An 18,139-nucleotide genomic window follows, 5' to 3' on the forward strand; every position below is an offset into this window, starting at 1 on the left:
ACCATCTCTCACCCTGATGCCAGACACTTCAGTTCCTCCCTGTATGCCGTGGTGTCTTTCAAGCTGCTGCCCCTATGCTGGAGCTTAGTGGGAGGGAGTCTGAGTAAGTCTGTGTGTGGGCCCTTTAAGAGGAACTGCCTGGGAATCCAGCAGTCTCTTCCACTGACTCCATCTCTACTGGTTTTTACAGCCAGTAACCACAGAGACTTATCTTCCCAGCACTAGAACCCTAGGCTGGGAGTCCTGGTGTGGGGCTTTTGGGATATCACTCTTGATTTTTATCTACCACACTTGGGTGTGGGACCAGCCCATTCTGTGTCTCCACATCTCAGCCCCTCCTGCCAGTCCGGATGGGTGTGGTTTCTTCTTCAATTCTATGGATGCAGGACCTCCATTCAGCTTGATTTCTGCTGGTTCTGAGTGATGGTTGTTCTATTTTTTAATTGTAATTTTGATGTGATTGTGTGAGGAGGCAAGCCATGTTTATGTAGGCTGCCATCTTGGAGATCTTTCAGTCAAACATAGCTTTATCAGACTACTTAATTTGTGTCAGTCTGCTAGGTATCTCTGAAAATTGTCATACTTAGCATGCCCGTAATAAGTAGAGCATATTATGACCTATGTACTGGACATATATATTGTTTTTTTCTGTGAAATGCCTGTTTACATCTTTTGCCCATTTTTCTAACTGAATTATAGTTATAGTTTTTTATATATTGTAGATTTCCTCTACCATTTTATAGTATCTTTTTAATAGGTCTTTATTTTAATACAATATAATTTATTAATCTTTTATGGTTAATGCTTTTTAAGAAATCTTTCTACCCTGTGGTTAGAAAGCTGTTCTTCTGTTTTTTTGTTGTTGTTGTTCTTCTGTTTTATGTCCAAAGATTTAAAGTTTTGCCTTTAATATGTAAGTCATAAATGTATGTGGACTTTATTTTTATCTCTGTGTAAGGTAGGGATCCATTGACATTTTTCTGCATTTGAATAGGAATTGATCCAGCATCAATGATTTAGTTTTTTTAAAAACTAAAAAATGGGTGTTTACTGACCTACCTCTTATACCAAATGTGTGGGTTTTCTTCACATCAACTAATTTTCTAGTGCTCTGACACTAACTGGGTGTCCAGCAATTCAATTAAATTCCGACATTAACTATCCAGAGTTATATATAGCACAGACCCCACAGGTTAAGGGCTCAGTCCCATAAGACTGCCCCCCATTTCAGATGCCATTTAGAAGTTTGGGGCCTCTTAATACTTCTATCTAACTGGCTATAAATAACAGGATCCTACCATCTCTTCCTCAGGTTTAATAATTTGCTAGGGTAGCTCACAGAACTCAGGAAATACTTGTGTTTACTGGTTCATTATAAAACATTTGTAAAGGATGTAACTTAGGAACAGCCAAATGGAAGATAAGCGTGGGACAAGGTATGGGGGAAGGGGTCATGGAGAGTCCTTGCCCTCTCTAGCTGTACCACCCTTCCATCACATCACCCTCTAGTACCTTGATGTGTTCGCCAACTCAGAAGCTCTCTACACCCTGGATTTTACTGGTCTTTGTGGAAGTTTCATTATATAGGCATGATTGATGAAATTACTGGCCATTGCTAATTGAACTCAATTTCTAGCCCTTTTCCCCAGTTCTAGTCAAAGGACGCAAAGTGACCCCTCCTGGTGCCCCTTCTTCACTCTCTTGACCCCGGATTCCAGGATTCCCCAGACTGTTCTTTCTAGCGTTTTAGGCTTGCAAGGCCACACCATTGTGGGATTAGTGGATCACCATGTAGAAATTGCCCCAAGAAGAGACCTGGGCAGTTGTGGGCTCATGTTAACTGCATTTCCTGCTGTCTACTACCTGAAATAATTGCCACATACATTTTGTCTAGTTTTATGGTTGATTATTTTTATAGGGCTAGTTTGGTATCATAGCCAATAGTGAAATTTTTTTAACCTTTCTTTAAAATGTTCTCTTTTACCATTAATGTTTTTTTTTTTTAATTGATTCTAGAGAGAGGGGAAGGGAGGGAGAGAGGGAAAATAACATTGATGTGAGAGGGAAACATCGATCAATTGCTTCTTGTCTGGTCCCCAACCATGGACTGAACCCTTAATCCAGCATGTGCCTTCACTGGGAATCAAACCTGTGATCTTTTGGTTTGCAGGACAATGCCCCACTGAGCCACACCTGCCAGGGCAGAAATTTAAAAAAAAAATTTTTTTTTACCATTAAAGAAAGAATCCTTAACTTTGTGAAATAGTTTTATTTTCCAATAGAAAACAACCATTAAGATGATTTAACAGATGATTTAAAATATATCTTGTACAGAACAAAATACATTTGTATTTTGATATAAATTTTATGGCTTAGACATACAAATTTTTTTCTTTTAAGTATTTTTTGTTTTTGTTATTAGTTGTCCCAGTTTTTCCTCCTTTGCCTCCCTCCACCCATCCCACCCCCATGTCCATGGATCACAAGTGTATGTGGCTTAGACATATAAATTGGTATTTAATAAAATAAATGTGAAACATAACTCTCATTTTTAGATGGTTTAATGGTACAAATAACTCCAGAGACCATGGATGGTTTGCGGCTAGCTCTACGAGAACAAAAAGACTTTAAAATTACATGTGGGAAAGCTGATGCTGTAGACCTGAGAGAATATGTGGATATCTGCTGGGTAGATTCTGAAGAAAAAGGAAACAAAGGGTAGGAACTTTCTGTTGCTAAAATGTAACTGATTTGATGGGAGAGGGAGAAATAAAAACATTGTTAATAAAAAGAAGTATTTTATGAATATAGGATTATACCATGGATTTCAGTGCTTATACTCCAACTAATGAATGCAGTATGATTTTTTTCATACATGTGCCTAACCAGACCCATGTGTGTTTCCTTGGCCAGGATGCTGTAAATTATTGAAGGGTGGTTAGTTGAGAGGGGGCCAGTTACAAAATGCTGTTGTATAGCAGTGTAGGCTTAATGCCGGGCTGAGAAAGACAAGGTACTTTCTCTGTGGTATGGTACCTATTTTTGTCAAGTAGGTGAAGGATCCCCTCTGGATGTTTATTGTTTTTATATTGATTCACTGTAAGTACAAACAACAGAATTTAATACTACATACTTTAGAGGCATTACAGAATATTACTGCCATTCCTTCCTCTTTTCAGTTACCCATTTCCTCCCCCCTCCCCTCTCCTCCCCTCCCCTCCCCTCCCCCCTCCCCCTCCCCCTCTCATGGCTAAGGGGTCTGGAGCAAAGAAGGGAGAAGAGAACTAATGCTGAAGGATACTAAAATAGAATTGTTGAAATTCATGAGACAGCTTTTCTGTTAGGAGACTATTTAACTTATTAAACCTCAGGTCTGAATTGGACATATGAAAAAAAAAGATACAGTACTGCTTGTTTAAATTTATAACTTTCATAATTTTCCCCTTATTTGTTCAAATCTAATAATCCATTTCACAAGAAGCACCTTAGTAGTAGTAATTCTGTTGTGCTGTGTTTTATTCTGTAGTGTTATTAGTTCTGTGGATGGAATATCATTACAAGGATTTCCAAGTGAAAAAATAAAACTGGAAGCAGATTTTGAAACTGATGAGAAGATTGTCAAGTGTACTGAGGTAACTGAGAAAGATTCCCTTCCCCTTACATGCTGTGTTTGGATATGGTTTTTGTTTTTTCAACTGGGAGATTTTACAATATTCAACCTCTGTTTAAGTACAGCTTATTACACATTTTACATTACACCTTGAGACACATATTTCTTACCAAACTTCCTTTTATAACACCAAATTTGTATTTCCATAGTATTATTTCAGACTATTGTATGATGGTATTGCCCGCCAGCTCAGAGTTAATCAAGCCCACAACCTTTTGGTGTACGGGACAATGCTTCAACCACCTGAACCATCCAGCTAGGGCTGACCATATTATTTTTATTTTTATCTTAATTACAAAAATTAAAATGTCTTACATCTATTTATAATCACATATGCAAGTTATTTTTAAATGTTCTTCCTTCCTTCCTTTAGACTCCTAAACCCATAGTCCACCCCCATACTCACCCTCCCAGGTCAGGCAGTATTACTTATTGTGTATCTATTCTTTGTGATTTTCTGCATGCACAAGATACAAACTATAGAGGATATAGAAATTATAGAACATTATTTCTTTGCTTCATTTTAACTTCATTAAGATGTCCTTATAGAACAGTGATCTTATAGGGAAGAATTACTGCTATATTCTTCTCTAAACTGAAGTTCATAAAGCTTTCGTTGCTACCAGTTAATTTTAGGCAAAAATAGCAAAAATAGCTGAGTCAGTCCTAAATTCCATAACCCTTGATTTTAAATGTACTTACAGTGTTGTATGAAAGGAGAGAAGGTTAGCACTCCCCTTTACAAGGATGGAAGAGGTCCTTGGGCCTAACAACACACACATGGTTAAGGCATTGCCACCTACTGAAATCAACTTACTAATCATGGTGTGTGTGTAACGCTCATATATATATTACCCTTAAGCCAGTGAATTTCATGACACTAACATTGAAATGTTATTAATAAAGTTGAAACAAAGGTAGTAATTGTTGTACTTTAAAATCATGACTTGTTTCCTAATTAAATATATTTCAGGTGTTCTACTTTCCAAAGGACCAGGATTTATCTATTTCAGCAACTCATCAGTTTGCAAAAGAAATAGCCATGGCTTGTAGTGCTGCACTGTGCCCTCATCTGAAAACTCTAAAGAGTAATGGGATGAATAAAATTGGCCTCAGAGTTTCCATTGACACTGATATGGTGAGGCATGTTTTCATGATATATTTTTGAAATGAATGGATCATATATTAAAATGATGAAAGGTTTTTCTTTACCTTTTATTTTGGGATGAATGAAAACAAATATTTGTTTAACATTAATATGCACATACACTTCATGTACATTATCTCCTTTACTTTCCACAATGGGTCAGCAAACTTTTTTTTATTGTTTTTCAGTTACAGTTGTCCCAAGTTTTCCCCCCGTTGTTCTCCCCTGTCCCAGTCCCCCTCCCTCAGTCAGTCCCCACCCTGTTGTCCATTACCATGGGTCCTTTATACATGCTTCTTGACTAAATCCTTCTCCTTCTCTCCCTCGTTATCCTTCTACCCACTCCCCTCTGTGGTCACTGTCAGTTTGCTCCTTATTTCCATGTCTCTGTTTCTGTTTTGCTCATTTGTTTTGTTCATTATGCAAACATTTTTATAAAAGTCTAGACAACAAATATTTTAGGCACTGTGGGCTGAAGGGTCTCTTTCATAGTTACTCAACTATCCCCATTATAGTGCAAAAGCAGCCTTCCACAGTATGTAAACGAACAAGCTGGTTGTGTTCCAGTGAAACTTCAGTTTGCTGACCCCTGCTCTACACAGTCCTGCTTGATAAGTAGGTTTTTAAATTTATTATTCTGAGTAGACTCTATATTCATGATTTAAAATCACACTAAAACTGTATAGATAACAGTACAACCTCATTGAACATTTCCAGAGAGCAGTATTCATACTGTAGTCTCTGTAATTGTCCCCTTAACTCTCTGCTACAGTATAAATGATGCCTAGTGCAGTTGTGTATGGTAATAGACTAGGAAAGGTCTCCTTCCTACCCTTAACTCCAAACTTTAGTCCGCCTCCATGCTCCCTCTCATTCTTCCTTCCTGGTGAAGCAATCAAATGTTACCAATTTCTACTTTTCTTTCTGATTTTATACATGAACACGCAAACAAGTGTGTGTCCTTTTACCCCCTCCTTTACACTTTTTTTTGAACTTAGCTTCTTTAATTTATCTTACAGGTATTTCATGTTACTGTATATTCTTTTTAAGTTGCACAGTAGTTTATTAAATGTATTATAATGTATTTCAGTGGTTCTTGTGCATGTTTGGAATGTACTGATTGACATTTGGTTATCCACAATATTTTGCCTTTGCATTGTATGTCAGGAACATTCCCAGAAGTAGAATTGTGAGGTCCAAGTATGTACCCAATAGGTAGTACCATACTGTCTCTAGTAGAGGTTATGCTAATTTATATTTCTATCATCATTTGTGAGAGCATTCTTTCCCTCCACATCCTTATCAGAGCAGTATGTAATCAAACTTTTGAACTTTACAAGTTTGATAGGTTAAAAATAGTACTCCAGTTATTATTTTATTGTGCATTTCTATTTCCGACATCCAAAATAATAGATTTCAAAGCAGGTTCTTCATTTGAGTGGTTTATCTACACATGAATGAGTTCATGTGCTGAAGTTTTGCTCTTTGTCACCCAAGATGTATTATAGTTCTTATTGAAAGAACTTATATTTTCATCTCACTGTTAAAGATTCCTTTTTCCAGGAAACACCTGATAATTGTTATTTGAGTAAGCACTGTTAATATATTTTAGTCAGATTAGAATGTAATTTTCATCAGCAACATTAAATTCAAGTGTGAAGTATTATGCAACAACAAATTCAAAATATTTTAAAGTAGATTACTTTTTCAGTACTGTGGGTTTTTTATTTTTTTTTAAGATTTTATTTATTTATCTTTAGAGTGGAAGGGAAGGAGAGAGGGAAAGAAATATCAGTGTATGGTTGCCTCTCGTGCATCCCCTGCTGGGAACTGGCCTGCAACCCAAGCATGTGCCCTGACTGGGAATCAAACCATGATTCTTTGGTTTGCAGGTCTGTGCTCAATCCACTGAGCTACACCAGTCAGGGCTGTGGGGTTTTTATTTAAGTCATGTCAGTAATCATTCAAAACCTTACCCCTCCAGTGTGTTTACATGTTCATTGAAAACAAACTTAAAATGTGAATTTGTGGCAGTTTTTAAAAATTTTAATGACATCTGTGGGAGGAAGTTATAATATATGTAATAGATGGATAAAAGAAATATAGGAGAGTATATTATGAATAAAATGTCGGTCATTTACTTAGGATGCTTAAACTGGATGTTTTTTTAGTTTATTTTGTATTTATCTGCCAGGCTACTCAAGATTGCTTACTTTCTGGGGTTGACTTATCAACATTTTTTTTTCCAGGTTGAATTTCAGGCAGGATCTGAAGGCCGACTTCTTCCTCAGCATTATCTAAATGACCTTGACAGTGCTCTCATCCCAGTGATCCATAGCGGGACCTCCAACTCTACTAGTTTACCATTAGAAATAGAATTAGTATTTTTCATTTTAGAAAATCTTTTTTAGTGAAAAGGTGGTAGTAAATCATATTATTAAATACTGCAAGCTGATGTGTTAAAACTAACTCCAGCACTAAACCTGAAAGGCCACAAACACTAAAATAAAAGTAAATAATATTTGATGTTTGAAACATAAAAAGCTTTGCTTTATAGGCAGGAATGATCTTTTTTAAATCATTAGCACAATTTTAGTCTATAAATTTATGAGATCCAGTTTTTGAAGCTTCACACTTAAAATACTAAGAAGACAAGGATTAGTTCTGTTTTTAAGAAATTTGTAGCATTACTGTGTTATTTAAATGCTACGCCAAAGTATCTGCACTTAGGTAACACCTCCTGATGCCAAGATCAATTTTAATGAAGGCTCTTTTCAGATGTAACCATATTGAGGGAGATAATGATAATCTGTTTTCTGTATATGCCAGTTTAGATTACCAGTTTCTAAAGTCGGTTAAAATGTATTTAAATGGCACAGACCAGTTTCCATATTAGACTTGATAATTCTTTGAATAAGGCAAATAACTTATTTGTATAATTGGAGTGGAGACCTACCTCCATGACTAGATGAACTCTGGATTAAAATCAGAATTTTGCTTTTTTTCTTCTCAAATTATTACGTTCTTTTCCTTGATTAAATGGGTATTCTTAAAATAATTGTGGGTGCTTCAGGATTTTGTGCTTATATATTTATTGTTTTTATAACAAGAACATGATTCAGTATGTGTTTTATAAATCTTTAATAATTTATAAATAGGCAATATTTTTGTATTGCAATATATTATTTTTCCTCTTTTCTTTCCAAAATATACCACTGTATTTGCCACTTGTAATAGTGATTGATGACAGGCCAGATGACCCTTGAAGTAGTCATTATGTAGCAATAAATGAAGCCTGAGACAGGTTGTTTTTTTTTTTAACCTCACCTTTAAATCTTAGAAGTTTCTAGGCAAGTCTACATATTTTCATTGACACCAGTGAATTAATTATAAATTTTAATGAACTAATTACTTTTGCATATTTTAAATTCTTTATATGGTAGTTATTTTTTATAACAGAATATTAACATAAGTTAAATTCTATGTCTGTAAAACTTAGAGCTTTCTTCTTTACTTCAGACAGCAAAGTAAGAGAAGTATGTTGTGTTAAAAAAAGTAATCAGTATATTTTAGTTACTCCAGTCATCTAAGTTATATAAAATATAATCATATTTTGATGCTTTTTTACTTATGTAGAATGTTATATATGTTTTTGTATCAAAACAGTTGTGTATCTCAAGAAAACAAAATTACACTAAATAGCTGTGCTTTAAAAAAAGTATTTCGGAAGCATCTCAACTTGAAGATCAAGTCAAGATTAACTCAGGAACTGAGGTCTCAGGCTAGGAGTGACTAAGAATTTTAATCAGATTGGCCATAGGTTCCTACTAAATCACCTGTATTGTGCTAGCCAAAGACACAGTATGAAGGAGAGTGTTAGTCTTCTGGAAGTAGCTACTTCATAAACAATGTAACATGTTGCAGATATTAAATAAAATGGTAACATGTAATAACTTGTGAATTTTATTGAAATGGTATAAAGTAAAAACAATTACATATCAAACTCAGTTTATGTGTTCTTTACATAGTGTTTATTTTATAATAACTGCACAATCTATGAAAACTGGCACTTAAAGTATGATGGAAGGCTGTTCCCATGATGGGATAGCTTTGGATTTATTTTCAAAAAAATTCTATATTTCATAAGAATTAGAATTATGGGATTTGAAGGCACCTTTTAAATATTTCTCTGTAGATGTATGATGCTGAATGCATTTGTTACTCATTTGGTCATGTTCTTCATGTTGGAACTAAATTTGAAATTTTAATTTTTTTCAAGGTGAAAAAATAGAATGGTTCTTTGTACTCAGTCTGCAATGATCTGTTTTTGGTCTTATGGCTTTTAATACTACTCTCTTTCTCTGAATTTTGAAATACGAAATAAAATCTAGCCTCTTTTAGGCAGCCATCCAACAAACTGTGTCTATATACTTGCTATACGCAGAGCACTTTATTAGCCTTCACTGGTTGTAAGATGAATAAAATAATTCTTTTCCTTTTGGAGCTGAATGTGTGAAGTAGGTCATTAACAAAGTTAAAGTAATTTCTATATTAGAAATGTGGATCTACAAGAGGTGGCTGGAAAACAGCCCAGGAGAATAGCTATACCAATAATGAGAAGGCAACCTGAGAACCTGTTCGATACTGGGCACTCAACTTTCTACACAAGAGTTAAAATCTAAAAAGTAATATATAAGAAGATCAACTTTCCTTTTCAAGACAACTTTAAAGGTTTTTTGTGTTTGTATGAATATCTTAATAATTTAATAATTATAAAAGTAGTAGCTTGAACGTAGTGTCTCAATCACCTAAGTTTATAAACTTGGGTTTAGATACTGTTTCATAAGTAAATAACAGAGCTTTTTAAAAATAGCAAACATAACTTTGATAACTTGACTCATATCTTAAAAGAAAATATCTTGAAATAAACCAGAAACCTCCAAACCATCCTAGGTTTTCATTTTTCTTTGTGATTTAAAAAAACTGTTTCATAGATGTAATATACAGGGTCCAGCACAAATAATGCCTCTTTTATTATTACAAAATCTTTTATTGCAAAATCATAAGCATGTAATTTAGTAACATAACAATATCACACTCAAGCACACCATATGACATTTTAGGTGAAAGTTCATATTAAAACTATAAATTATTAGCCCTGGCTGGTGTGGCTCAGTGAATTGAGCATCAGCAAACCAAAGGGTCACCAGTTTGATTCCCAGTCAGGGCACATGCCTGGGTTACAGGCCAGTTCCCCAGTAGGGGATACTTGAGAGGCAACCACACATGGATATTTCCCTCTTTCTCCTTCCATCTCTGTCTAAAAAAATAAGTAAAAACTATAAATGATTACAGCCATATTAATACCTTACCAACCACATTCAAGCAGGCATTACTTCTGCTGGATCCTGTATATACATAATTCAAATATCAAAAAAAAATATTAAAAACTTAATATAAGTTTCACCTCCCACCTTGTATGCATATACCTTGTCCTTTCCACTCTCCAAACTCAACAAGTAATCAGTTGTATTTTGTGTATCTTACCAAGGTTTAGGTGCAGTAGCAGTAAATATATACATACATACATACATACATTTTTTTTTAAAGATTTTATTTATCTTTAGAGAGGAAGGGAAGTAGGGGAAGGAGAGAAGGAGAGAAATATCAATGTATGGTTGCCTCTCGTGAGTCCCCTGCTGGGAACTGGCCTGCAACCCAGGCATGTGCCCTGACTGGGAATCGAACCTCAATCGTGTGGTTCACAGGCCCACGCTCAATCCACTGAGCTACAGCAGCCAGGGCTTTTCTCTGTTTTTTAATACAAATATAGCATGCTATTTATACTGAAGAACACAAAAATACAGCCAACTGAGCCACACTGGCCAGGGCAAGAGTAAGCACTACTGAAATGAATGGAAAGATAGAAGTCCCAACCAAAGAAACAGAAGCTGTATATATATATATTTTTAATGGAAATTTTAGAATGGAAAAATGTAATAAAAATTTTACTGAAGGGTCTTCATAGTAGAATGTAGATGACTGAGGGGAGAGTGAGTTAATTTGAATATATCCAGTGTAAATAACAAAGAGAAAAAAGTAAAAAATAGCTTTACGGACCTATGGGACAATATCAGAAAGTCATAGTAGTCCCAAAAGATTGGAGTCAAAAAACAAAAACCATAACCAGGCACTTCCTAACCAAACAAGGAAAAGGTCTTGAAAACAGCCAGAGGAAGATGACACTGTTCATGTGGAAGAACAAAGATTTGAATTAAGGACAACTTTTCATCAGAAATCATGGAGGCCAAGCCAAGTGCTGGAAACAGTCTAACTGCCCATCAGTAAATGGGTGGACCAAAAAATTACGGTACGTTTATACAATGGAATACTATGCAGCAGAAAGAAGGAACTCCTACCATTTGCCACAGCATAGATGGAAATGGAGAGCATTCTGCTAACAAATAAGCTAGGCAGTGAAAGACAAATACCATATGATCTCACCTATAAGTGGAACCTAATCAACAAGTGAGCAAAATAGAACCAGAGACATGGCAATAATCAACAGTAACCAGAGGGGAGGGGGATAATGGGGCAAAGAACATGTATAAAGGACCCATGGATAAAAACAGTGTGGTGGTGGGGGGATTGAATATGGGAGGTGGGGGTGGGTAGAGCCAGGGAGAGTAATGGAAAAATGGGGACAACTATAATTGAATAACAATGTTAAAAAGTAAAAAAAAAAAAAAAAAAAGCCAGAGACAGTGGAACAACATGTATTTAGTGCTTAAAAACAGTCGATGATCAACCCAGAATCTTTTAACAATTATATCCTTCAGTAAGAAAAAATAAAAATCTGAGAAGAAGAAAAATTAAGAATTCATTGCCAGTAGACCTGCTTTACAGGAAATACTAAAGAAAATCCACTGGGAAGGAAATGATAGCGGAGGGAACCCTGAAATGCCAAGAAAGAAGGAAGAGCAACAGAAGTAATATCTGAGTAAATAGACTTTTTTTCATATTTTAGGCTTGTTAAAATATGTATAATCGCTGAAATAGAAGCATAACATTGACAGGAATTTCAATGTATATAGATCTATAATACATATGATAATTGCATCCTGATGGGGGGATAGTCAAGGGACCTGTATGGTTATAGTATGGTTTCTGTATTTTACTTGAAGGAATAAAAGATTCTAAATAGATTGCAAAAAGTTTGCTATGCAATAATTTCTAGAGAAACCATTTAAAAAAAGCAACTATCCACAGCAAAATATTTTTAAAAACCAATATATGAATTAAAATGGAATCCAAAAAAAATTCAAATAATTCAGAAGAAGGCCAGAAAGGAAAACAGTAAAAAACAGAAGAGACAAATAGCAAATTAATGATAAATGGTAGACAAGCAGACTGATAACCAACAATATAAAAAATTTAAATGATCTACTATGGCAACTGAAATACAAAAGTTAGATTTAAAAAAGAAATACGCCATCTACAAGAAACCACCTGAAACATGATGGTACGTATAGGTTAAAAAGTAAAATGAAGAAAGGCATATCATGCTAAAAACACACAACCCTGGAGTTGCTGTGTTAACATCTTATAAAGCACTAGGAAAAGGAAAATTACCATATGGTTTATTGTTGCATTTTCATAGACAGTAATAAGGTTAACTTGGCCATATGTCTAGGAACTAACTGAATTAAAATTTAAGGACTAATTTTCTAGCAATTAGGACTCTCCAAAAGTGAAGTAAGGTGTATTACATTAATCACGCAGATTTTTTATGGCTCTGCTTATAATTTCAGAGCCAGATGGAAGTATAAAGGCCCCTCCTTTCACTTTTAAAAAAATGCAGTCCTATTTCTAGGCACAGGGACTACTTATAAAGCTGGAGGTCACAGCTGAAACTAGAACTCAAGTCTTAGTGATGATCTTCTCACTCTTATCTAGATGTCTAGGATTCTTAAAAAAATCCTCACGTGAGGATATTGATTTTATTGATTTTAGGGAAGAGAGAGAGAAACATTGATGTGAGACAAAACAATCAGTTTCTCTCCTGTATGCATTCGGACCTGAGATCAAACCCAAAAGTTTTTTTGTTTTTTATTTTTTGGTGTACAGGACCATGCTCCAAACAACTGAGCCGCCTGGCCAGGGCAAGATTAACTTTTAATCCATCATTCTGTGATTTCACGATTCATTCAACACCAAACACAGCTGAGTGGCAATAATGCCTGATAGATTTGTTAAGTTAAAGTTAAGTAGCTATAAAATGAATATTTAAGTTCTCAAGTCTCTGGACTACATCAAACTCAAAAGAAACCATCATCAAAACAAAAAGGCTGTCGACCAAATGGAAGATACAGGTGTGGCACAAGAAAATGCCCCTTTTTATTACAAAATCTTTTTTAAAATTAACTTCTCTTTAGAGAGGGTAAGGGAGAGAAACATCAATGTGTGTTTGTCTCTCATGTGCCCCCCAGAGGGAACCTGGCCAGAAACCCAGGCATGTGCCCTGACTGGGAATTGAACTGGCAACCCTTTGCAGGCCCTCGCTCAATCCACAGAGCTATATGAGCCAGTGCCGAGTATGTATTATTTTGTGATTATTTTACAAAGTCTGGTTTCTTTGCTTCTCTCAGCTGCCATTGTTCATCCAGGCAAGATAGCCCCTGATGCAAAAGCTGACTCCAAGCAGTTCTTGTAGGTGCAGGAAGGCCCATTGGCTACATCTTACCATGAGTTAGGGGCTCATCTCTGGGGCTCTCAGCGCTATTAACCCACTGACCAAGCTCTTCAGATATGCAAAGTCGCTCTCAATGGCCCTGCTCCACTTCCCTCATCCCCCATGTGATAGCTGTGGAGCTTTTCATCATCTTGGGGGACCTCTAGTTCAGTACTCCGTTAGAGCCCCAAGCCCATGTGGATAAAATTCAGGAGGGATATCTCGGAAGGGAGGAGTCCCAGACCCACACCAGGCCCCCCAGCCCAGGATTCCAGTGCCAGGAAGATAAGTCCCCAGAACTTCTGGCTGTGAAAACCAACAGGGATTCAGTGGCTGGAGGAGGCTGCTGGAGCCCTAAGCAGTTCCTCTTGGGGAACCCACATATGGACTCACCTACTCAGATTCGCGGCCTCTGGTGGCAGCTTGAAGGGCACCAGGAAGAGACTGAAGTGTATGGCATCAAGGTGAGTAAAGGCCATTGTTCTTATACTGCACTCTCCCCACACTGAGCGGGCAGGCTGGTGCCATATCTGAGGCTCCATCAACCTGGCTAACACTGTGAGGCCTGCTTTGGACATCACCAGATGCTCTACCCCACCCAATTTATGGGCCCACTGTAAACTGCTTTTGCATAAGAATGGCTGGTCTTGACTCCTAAATCCTATCAAACAAGCAACAGCTGGCTTTAGTGAGCCCTAGCAACAGCCAGATTAGATTCACAGCTTGGCTTCACTTGGGAATCTGCAAGCTCAGCACAAGTAGCAGCCATCTCAGATTGCTTTTACAGCTCACTCAGGGTGCCTCAGGCAAAATACAGGTCAGGGCTGATCCTGGCCTGCACCATTTGGGGATCCAGAGCCAACTCACCCAGTGGACAGCTATAGACCATGTCAGAGCACCACCACCCTGCCCTTGCACTGCAGATCTTCCACAGAGAGCCAAGGTTGGTGGTAAGTGGTCACACACAGCCAGTCCTTGCAGCTGACTGGCCTGAGTCAGCTACAGGCCAGTCAGCTGCAAATCCCTCCCAATGATCTGCCAACAGCAACCAAGGCTCAACTACAAAAGGAGGGTGTACTGAGTCCACACAAAGGGCACACCTTGAGTACCCAGCTTGGGTGATAGGGGAGGCTGTGCCACTGGACCCTACAGGACACCCACTACATTAGGCCACACTACTGAGTCATGGAGTCAAAGCAGCTCTACCTAATACATACAAACACAGGGAGGCTTCCAAAATGAGGACACAAACATGGCCCAAATAAAAGAACAGATAAAAACTCCAGAAAAAGAACTAAATGAAATGGAGAGAAGCAATCTATCAGATGCAGAGTTCAAAACACTGGTTATAAGGATGCTCAAGGAACTTAGTAGAGGACCTCAGCAACGTAAAAAAGACCCAATCAGAAATGAAGGATACACTAATTGAAATAAAGGACAATTTACAAGGAAACAACAGTAGAGTTGATGAAGCTGAGAATCATATCAATGGCTTGGGACATAAGAAAGCAAAAAAAACAACAACCACGCAGAACAAGAAAAAAAAGAATTAAAAAAAAAAAGATAGTGTAAACATCATGTAGGACAACTAAAAGCATTCCAACATTCACATCATAGAGCAAGAAACTGGAACTCTATCTGGAAAAACAGTGAAAGAAAACTTCCCTAGTCTGGTGAAGGAAACAGACATGCAAGTCCAGGAAGCAAAGAGAGTCCCATTTATGGCAGATGCAGAGGCCTCTACCATAATAGAGGCCTCATCATTTAATAATGATGTGTCCAAGACACATCATTTTTAAAAGGCTAAAGATTAACAGTAAAGAGAGATTGTCAAAAGCAAGAAAAAGCAAGTTAGTTACCGGAAGGTTGCCCGCAGGGAAGGATGAGGGGGGGAAATGGATGAAGAGGTAAGGGGATTAAGAATAAAATATATTTTTTAAAAAACTTTAAAAAAAGTACAAAGAGGTAGTTATAGAATAGTCCTGGGGATGTAAAGTACAGTCTAGATAGGAAATGGAGTAGACAAAGAACTTATACACATGATCCATGGACATGAACAATGGTGGGGGTATTGCCTGAAGCAGTAGGGGGGGAAAATCAGGACAAAAGTAATAACATAATGAATAAAATATAATTTAAAAATTTTTTACAATTCAACAAAACCCCACAAGTAACCCAGTGTAAAAATGAGCAAATGATTTGAATAGACATGTCAACAAGGAAAATAAAATAGTCAATAAGCACTTGAAAACACGCTCAATATTATTACTCACTAGGGAAATCACGAATACAAGGAGCTATTATTCATATCAACTTGAATGGCTGTAATCAATGAAAAAATAACAGATAGTAAGTGTTGGTAAGGATGTGGAGAAACTGGAACTCTCATGCATTGCTGTGGGCACGTCCAGCGGTATAGCTGGACGTTTGTGAAAAGCAAACTCAAGCAGCAGCTGCCCTTGGTTGAGGATGGCTAGCTGTTTGGCTTTCTATGCCACACAGTTGTGTGCCAGAAATCCCCAGCTATTCATTATGTTTGTAGCATATTAGGCCAAAGTGCACGAATGCTGTCACCATTTCCTCTGTATTCTACACAGCCCGATCTGAAGATTTGTCCATTCTGTCAGGGTTCCTTTTTTTTTTTTTTATGAAGAAAAAAAAATCCCACGAAATAAAGACTTTTTATTACACACACTAAATAAAATAAAATAAGATGGTATAGTTGTTTTGCAAAACTGGCAGTTCCTCAAAAAGTGAAATATAAAGCTACTTTGTGAACGAGCATTTCTACTGCTATGTACATATACTCAAGAGAAATATGTCCACATACTTCACACTTCCACTCAAAACTTGTCCATGAATGTTCGTAGTATCATTATTCATTAGTAGACAAAAAGTGGAAACAATACAAATGCCCATCAACTGATAAATGAATAAATAAAGTGTGCCATATGCAAACAATGGAATTTTATTTGGCCATAAAAAAGAATAAAGTACTGGTACACACTACAATATGGATGAACCTTGAAAATAGTAATCCAAGTGAAAGAAGCCAGTCACAAAAAACTATATATTGTGACAGACCTAAGTAGGCCGAGCAGGAATGGAAAATCACCAGGCAGGAAAACTACTGTGGGAAACTTTATGTTAGCCTGGGAAACTGCCTGCTGACCGTACCCAGGACAAACCAGGATGCAGCTTTAACTTGAGCCTGACAAGATGAACCAAGAACGATGGTCAGAAATGGCACCCAGCTCTAGCCAATCAGACTCTGACACCCCAACCAGTTACCGTTTGCAGGTTTTTGTGCTTCACAGCCTCAAAACCCTGACCTAAGAACAACCCAGCGAGTCCTAACCTCACTTGGTTGGCTCCCCAACCTCCCTTGGTTGGCCCCACTTTCCCTCCTATTCCCCCGCTAATAAACCCTGCTCCTTAGCTCACTGCCTCCGTCAGTTTCTTGAGCGACTCCGACCTAATACATTGAATTACTCCATTTATATACAATGTCCAGAATAGTTTAATCTGCAGAGACAGAAAATAGATTAGTAGTAGTTGTTTAGGGCTGCGGGGCGCGGTCGGGGGGGTGGGGTGCGGGATGTGGAACGACTACTTTGGGTGATGAAAATGTTCTGAAGTTGATTGTGGTGCTGGATGCATAAATCTGACTACACTACGAACACAATAAATTGTACACTTTAAATGTATCCATTTTAAATTATAAGGGAAATGCAAATCAAATACAAATCGACCGATCGTGTCTCAAAGTTTTTAAAAAAAATGCAGTTGAAGTTGTTAAAATTTAGTGTTTCCTGAAATTTAAGAAATCCTTTTGATTAAGCTAGAGAATATGCAGAGAAAACAGAATTTTGATTAAAGACAGATTCAAATAATTACAACTCAAGTCTAGAAAGACTTCAGTATATTAAAATCCGAAGGGCTGGGTGAGAAGAGCTGTCTTTGTGTTATGTATCGGGTGATGCAGTCATTCTAATTTTACAACTGACAGAGTAAATTGTATTAGTCACAGAACCAGAAAATGCCAGTGCTTAATTCAGATAAATCCGACCGGGCAGGCTGTTCTTTCTCCATCTCCAGAATGGTTGGAGAAAGTAAGGAATTAAGGAGGGCAAAAGAAGGCAGTGAGTGTGAGAATCTAGTTGCTAGAGTGTTTTCTGAGGGAACACTGATAAACAGAGAAGGGGACAGGAAACTTTCAAGTTTTCAGTTCCGTACTCCGGCAGAAACACTAATTTTTTTATTAAGGAATGATTCCATGTCATTTTAGGATGCTACTAAAACTAAGAAGAGAAAATATAACCAACTCCGGAAATTCGTACCCCACACCAGTAACTGCTTTCAATCTTGGGTCTCATTCTCTGCCTCCGTGTTCCCCGACCGGTCCAGCAATGCTCTCGACCACCAGTTTTGACAACTTCCCCCCCCCAAAAAAAAAAAAAAACACAACTCGTGCGACACCAGGACGCGGAACGGAGTCTGCGCGAGAGCTGAACGCTAGCACAGCCTCTGAGCGTGCGCATTGCCACCGCTTCGCTGCTTCCGCCTGTGCAACGCCGGTTTCCTCCCCCAA

At 37.3% G+C, this 18,139-nt stretch overlaps 1 protein-coding gene and 1 non-coding gene across 4 annotated transcripts in view; both read left to right on the forward strand.

Moving 5' to 3' along the window:
* The window catches only part of ZFYVE16 (zinc finger FYVE-type containing 16), a 54,693-nt gene extending 44,967 nt beyond the window's left edge, over window positions 1-9,726 (forward strand). For 2 of the 3 annotated variants that reach the window (XM_037159302.2, XM_053664455.1), the window contains 4 exons: window positions 2,556-2,718; window positions 3,527-3,632; window positions 4,644-4,808; window positions 7,067-9,726. In XM_037159302.2, the coding sequence (XP_037015197.2) occupies window positions 2,556-2,718; window positions 3,527-3,632; window positions 4,644-4,808; window positions 7,067-7,228 (596 nt within the window). In that variant the 3' untranslated portion in view covers window positions 7,229-9,726. The remainder of the gene's footprint in view (window positions 1-2,555; window positions 2,719-3,526; window positions 3,633-4,643; window positions 4,809-7,066) is intronic. The other variant, XM_037159301.2, reaches the window with a different exon arrangement.
* On the forward strand, window positions 4,374-4,494 carry LOC119059597 (U6atac minor spliceosomal RNA). The gene has a single exon (XR_005084437.1). It is a non-coding gene; the product is annotated as a U6atac minor spliceosomal RNA (small nuclear RNA).
* Window positions 9,727-18,139: the final 8,413 nt, after the last annotated feature.

The sequence above is a fragment of the Artibeus jamaicensis genome, unplaced genomic scaffold, assembly GCF_021234435.1.
Source record: "Artibeus jamaicensis isolate MK-2021 breed Jamaican fruit bat unplaced genomic scaffold, CSHL_Jam_final contig_373, whole genome shotgun sequence".
NCBI classification, from domain to species: Eukaryota; Metazoa; Chordata; class Mammalia; order Chiroptera; family Phyllostomidae; genus Artibeus; species Artibeus jamaicensis.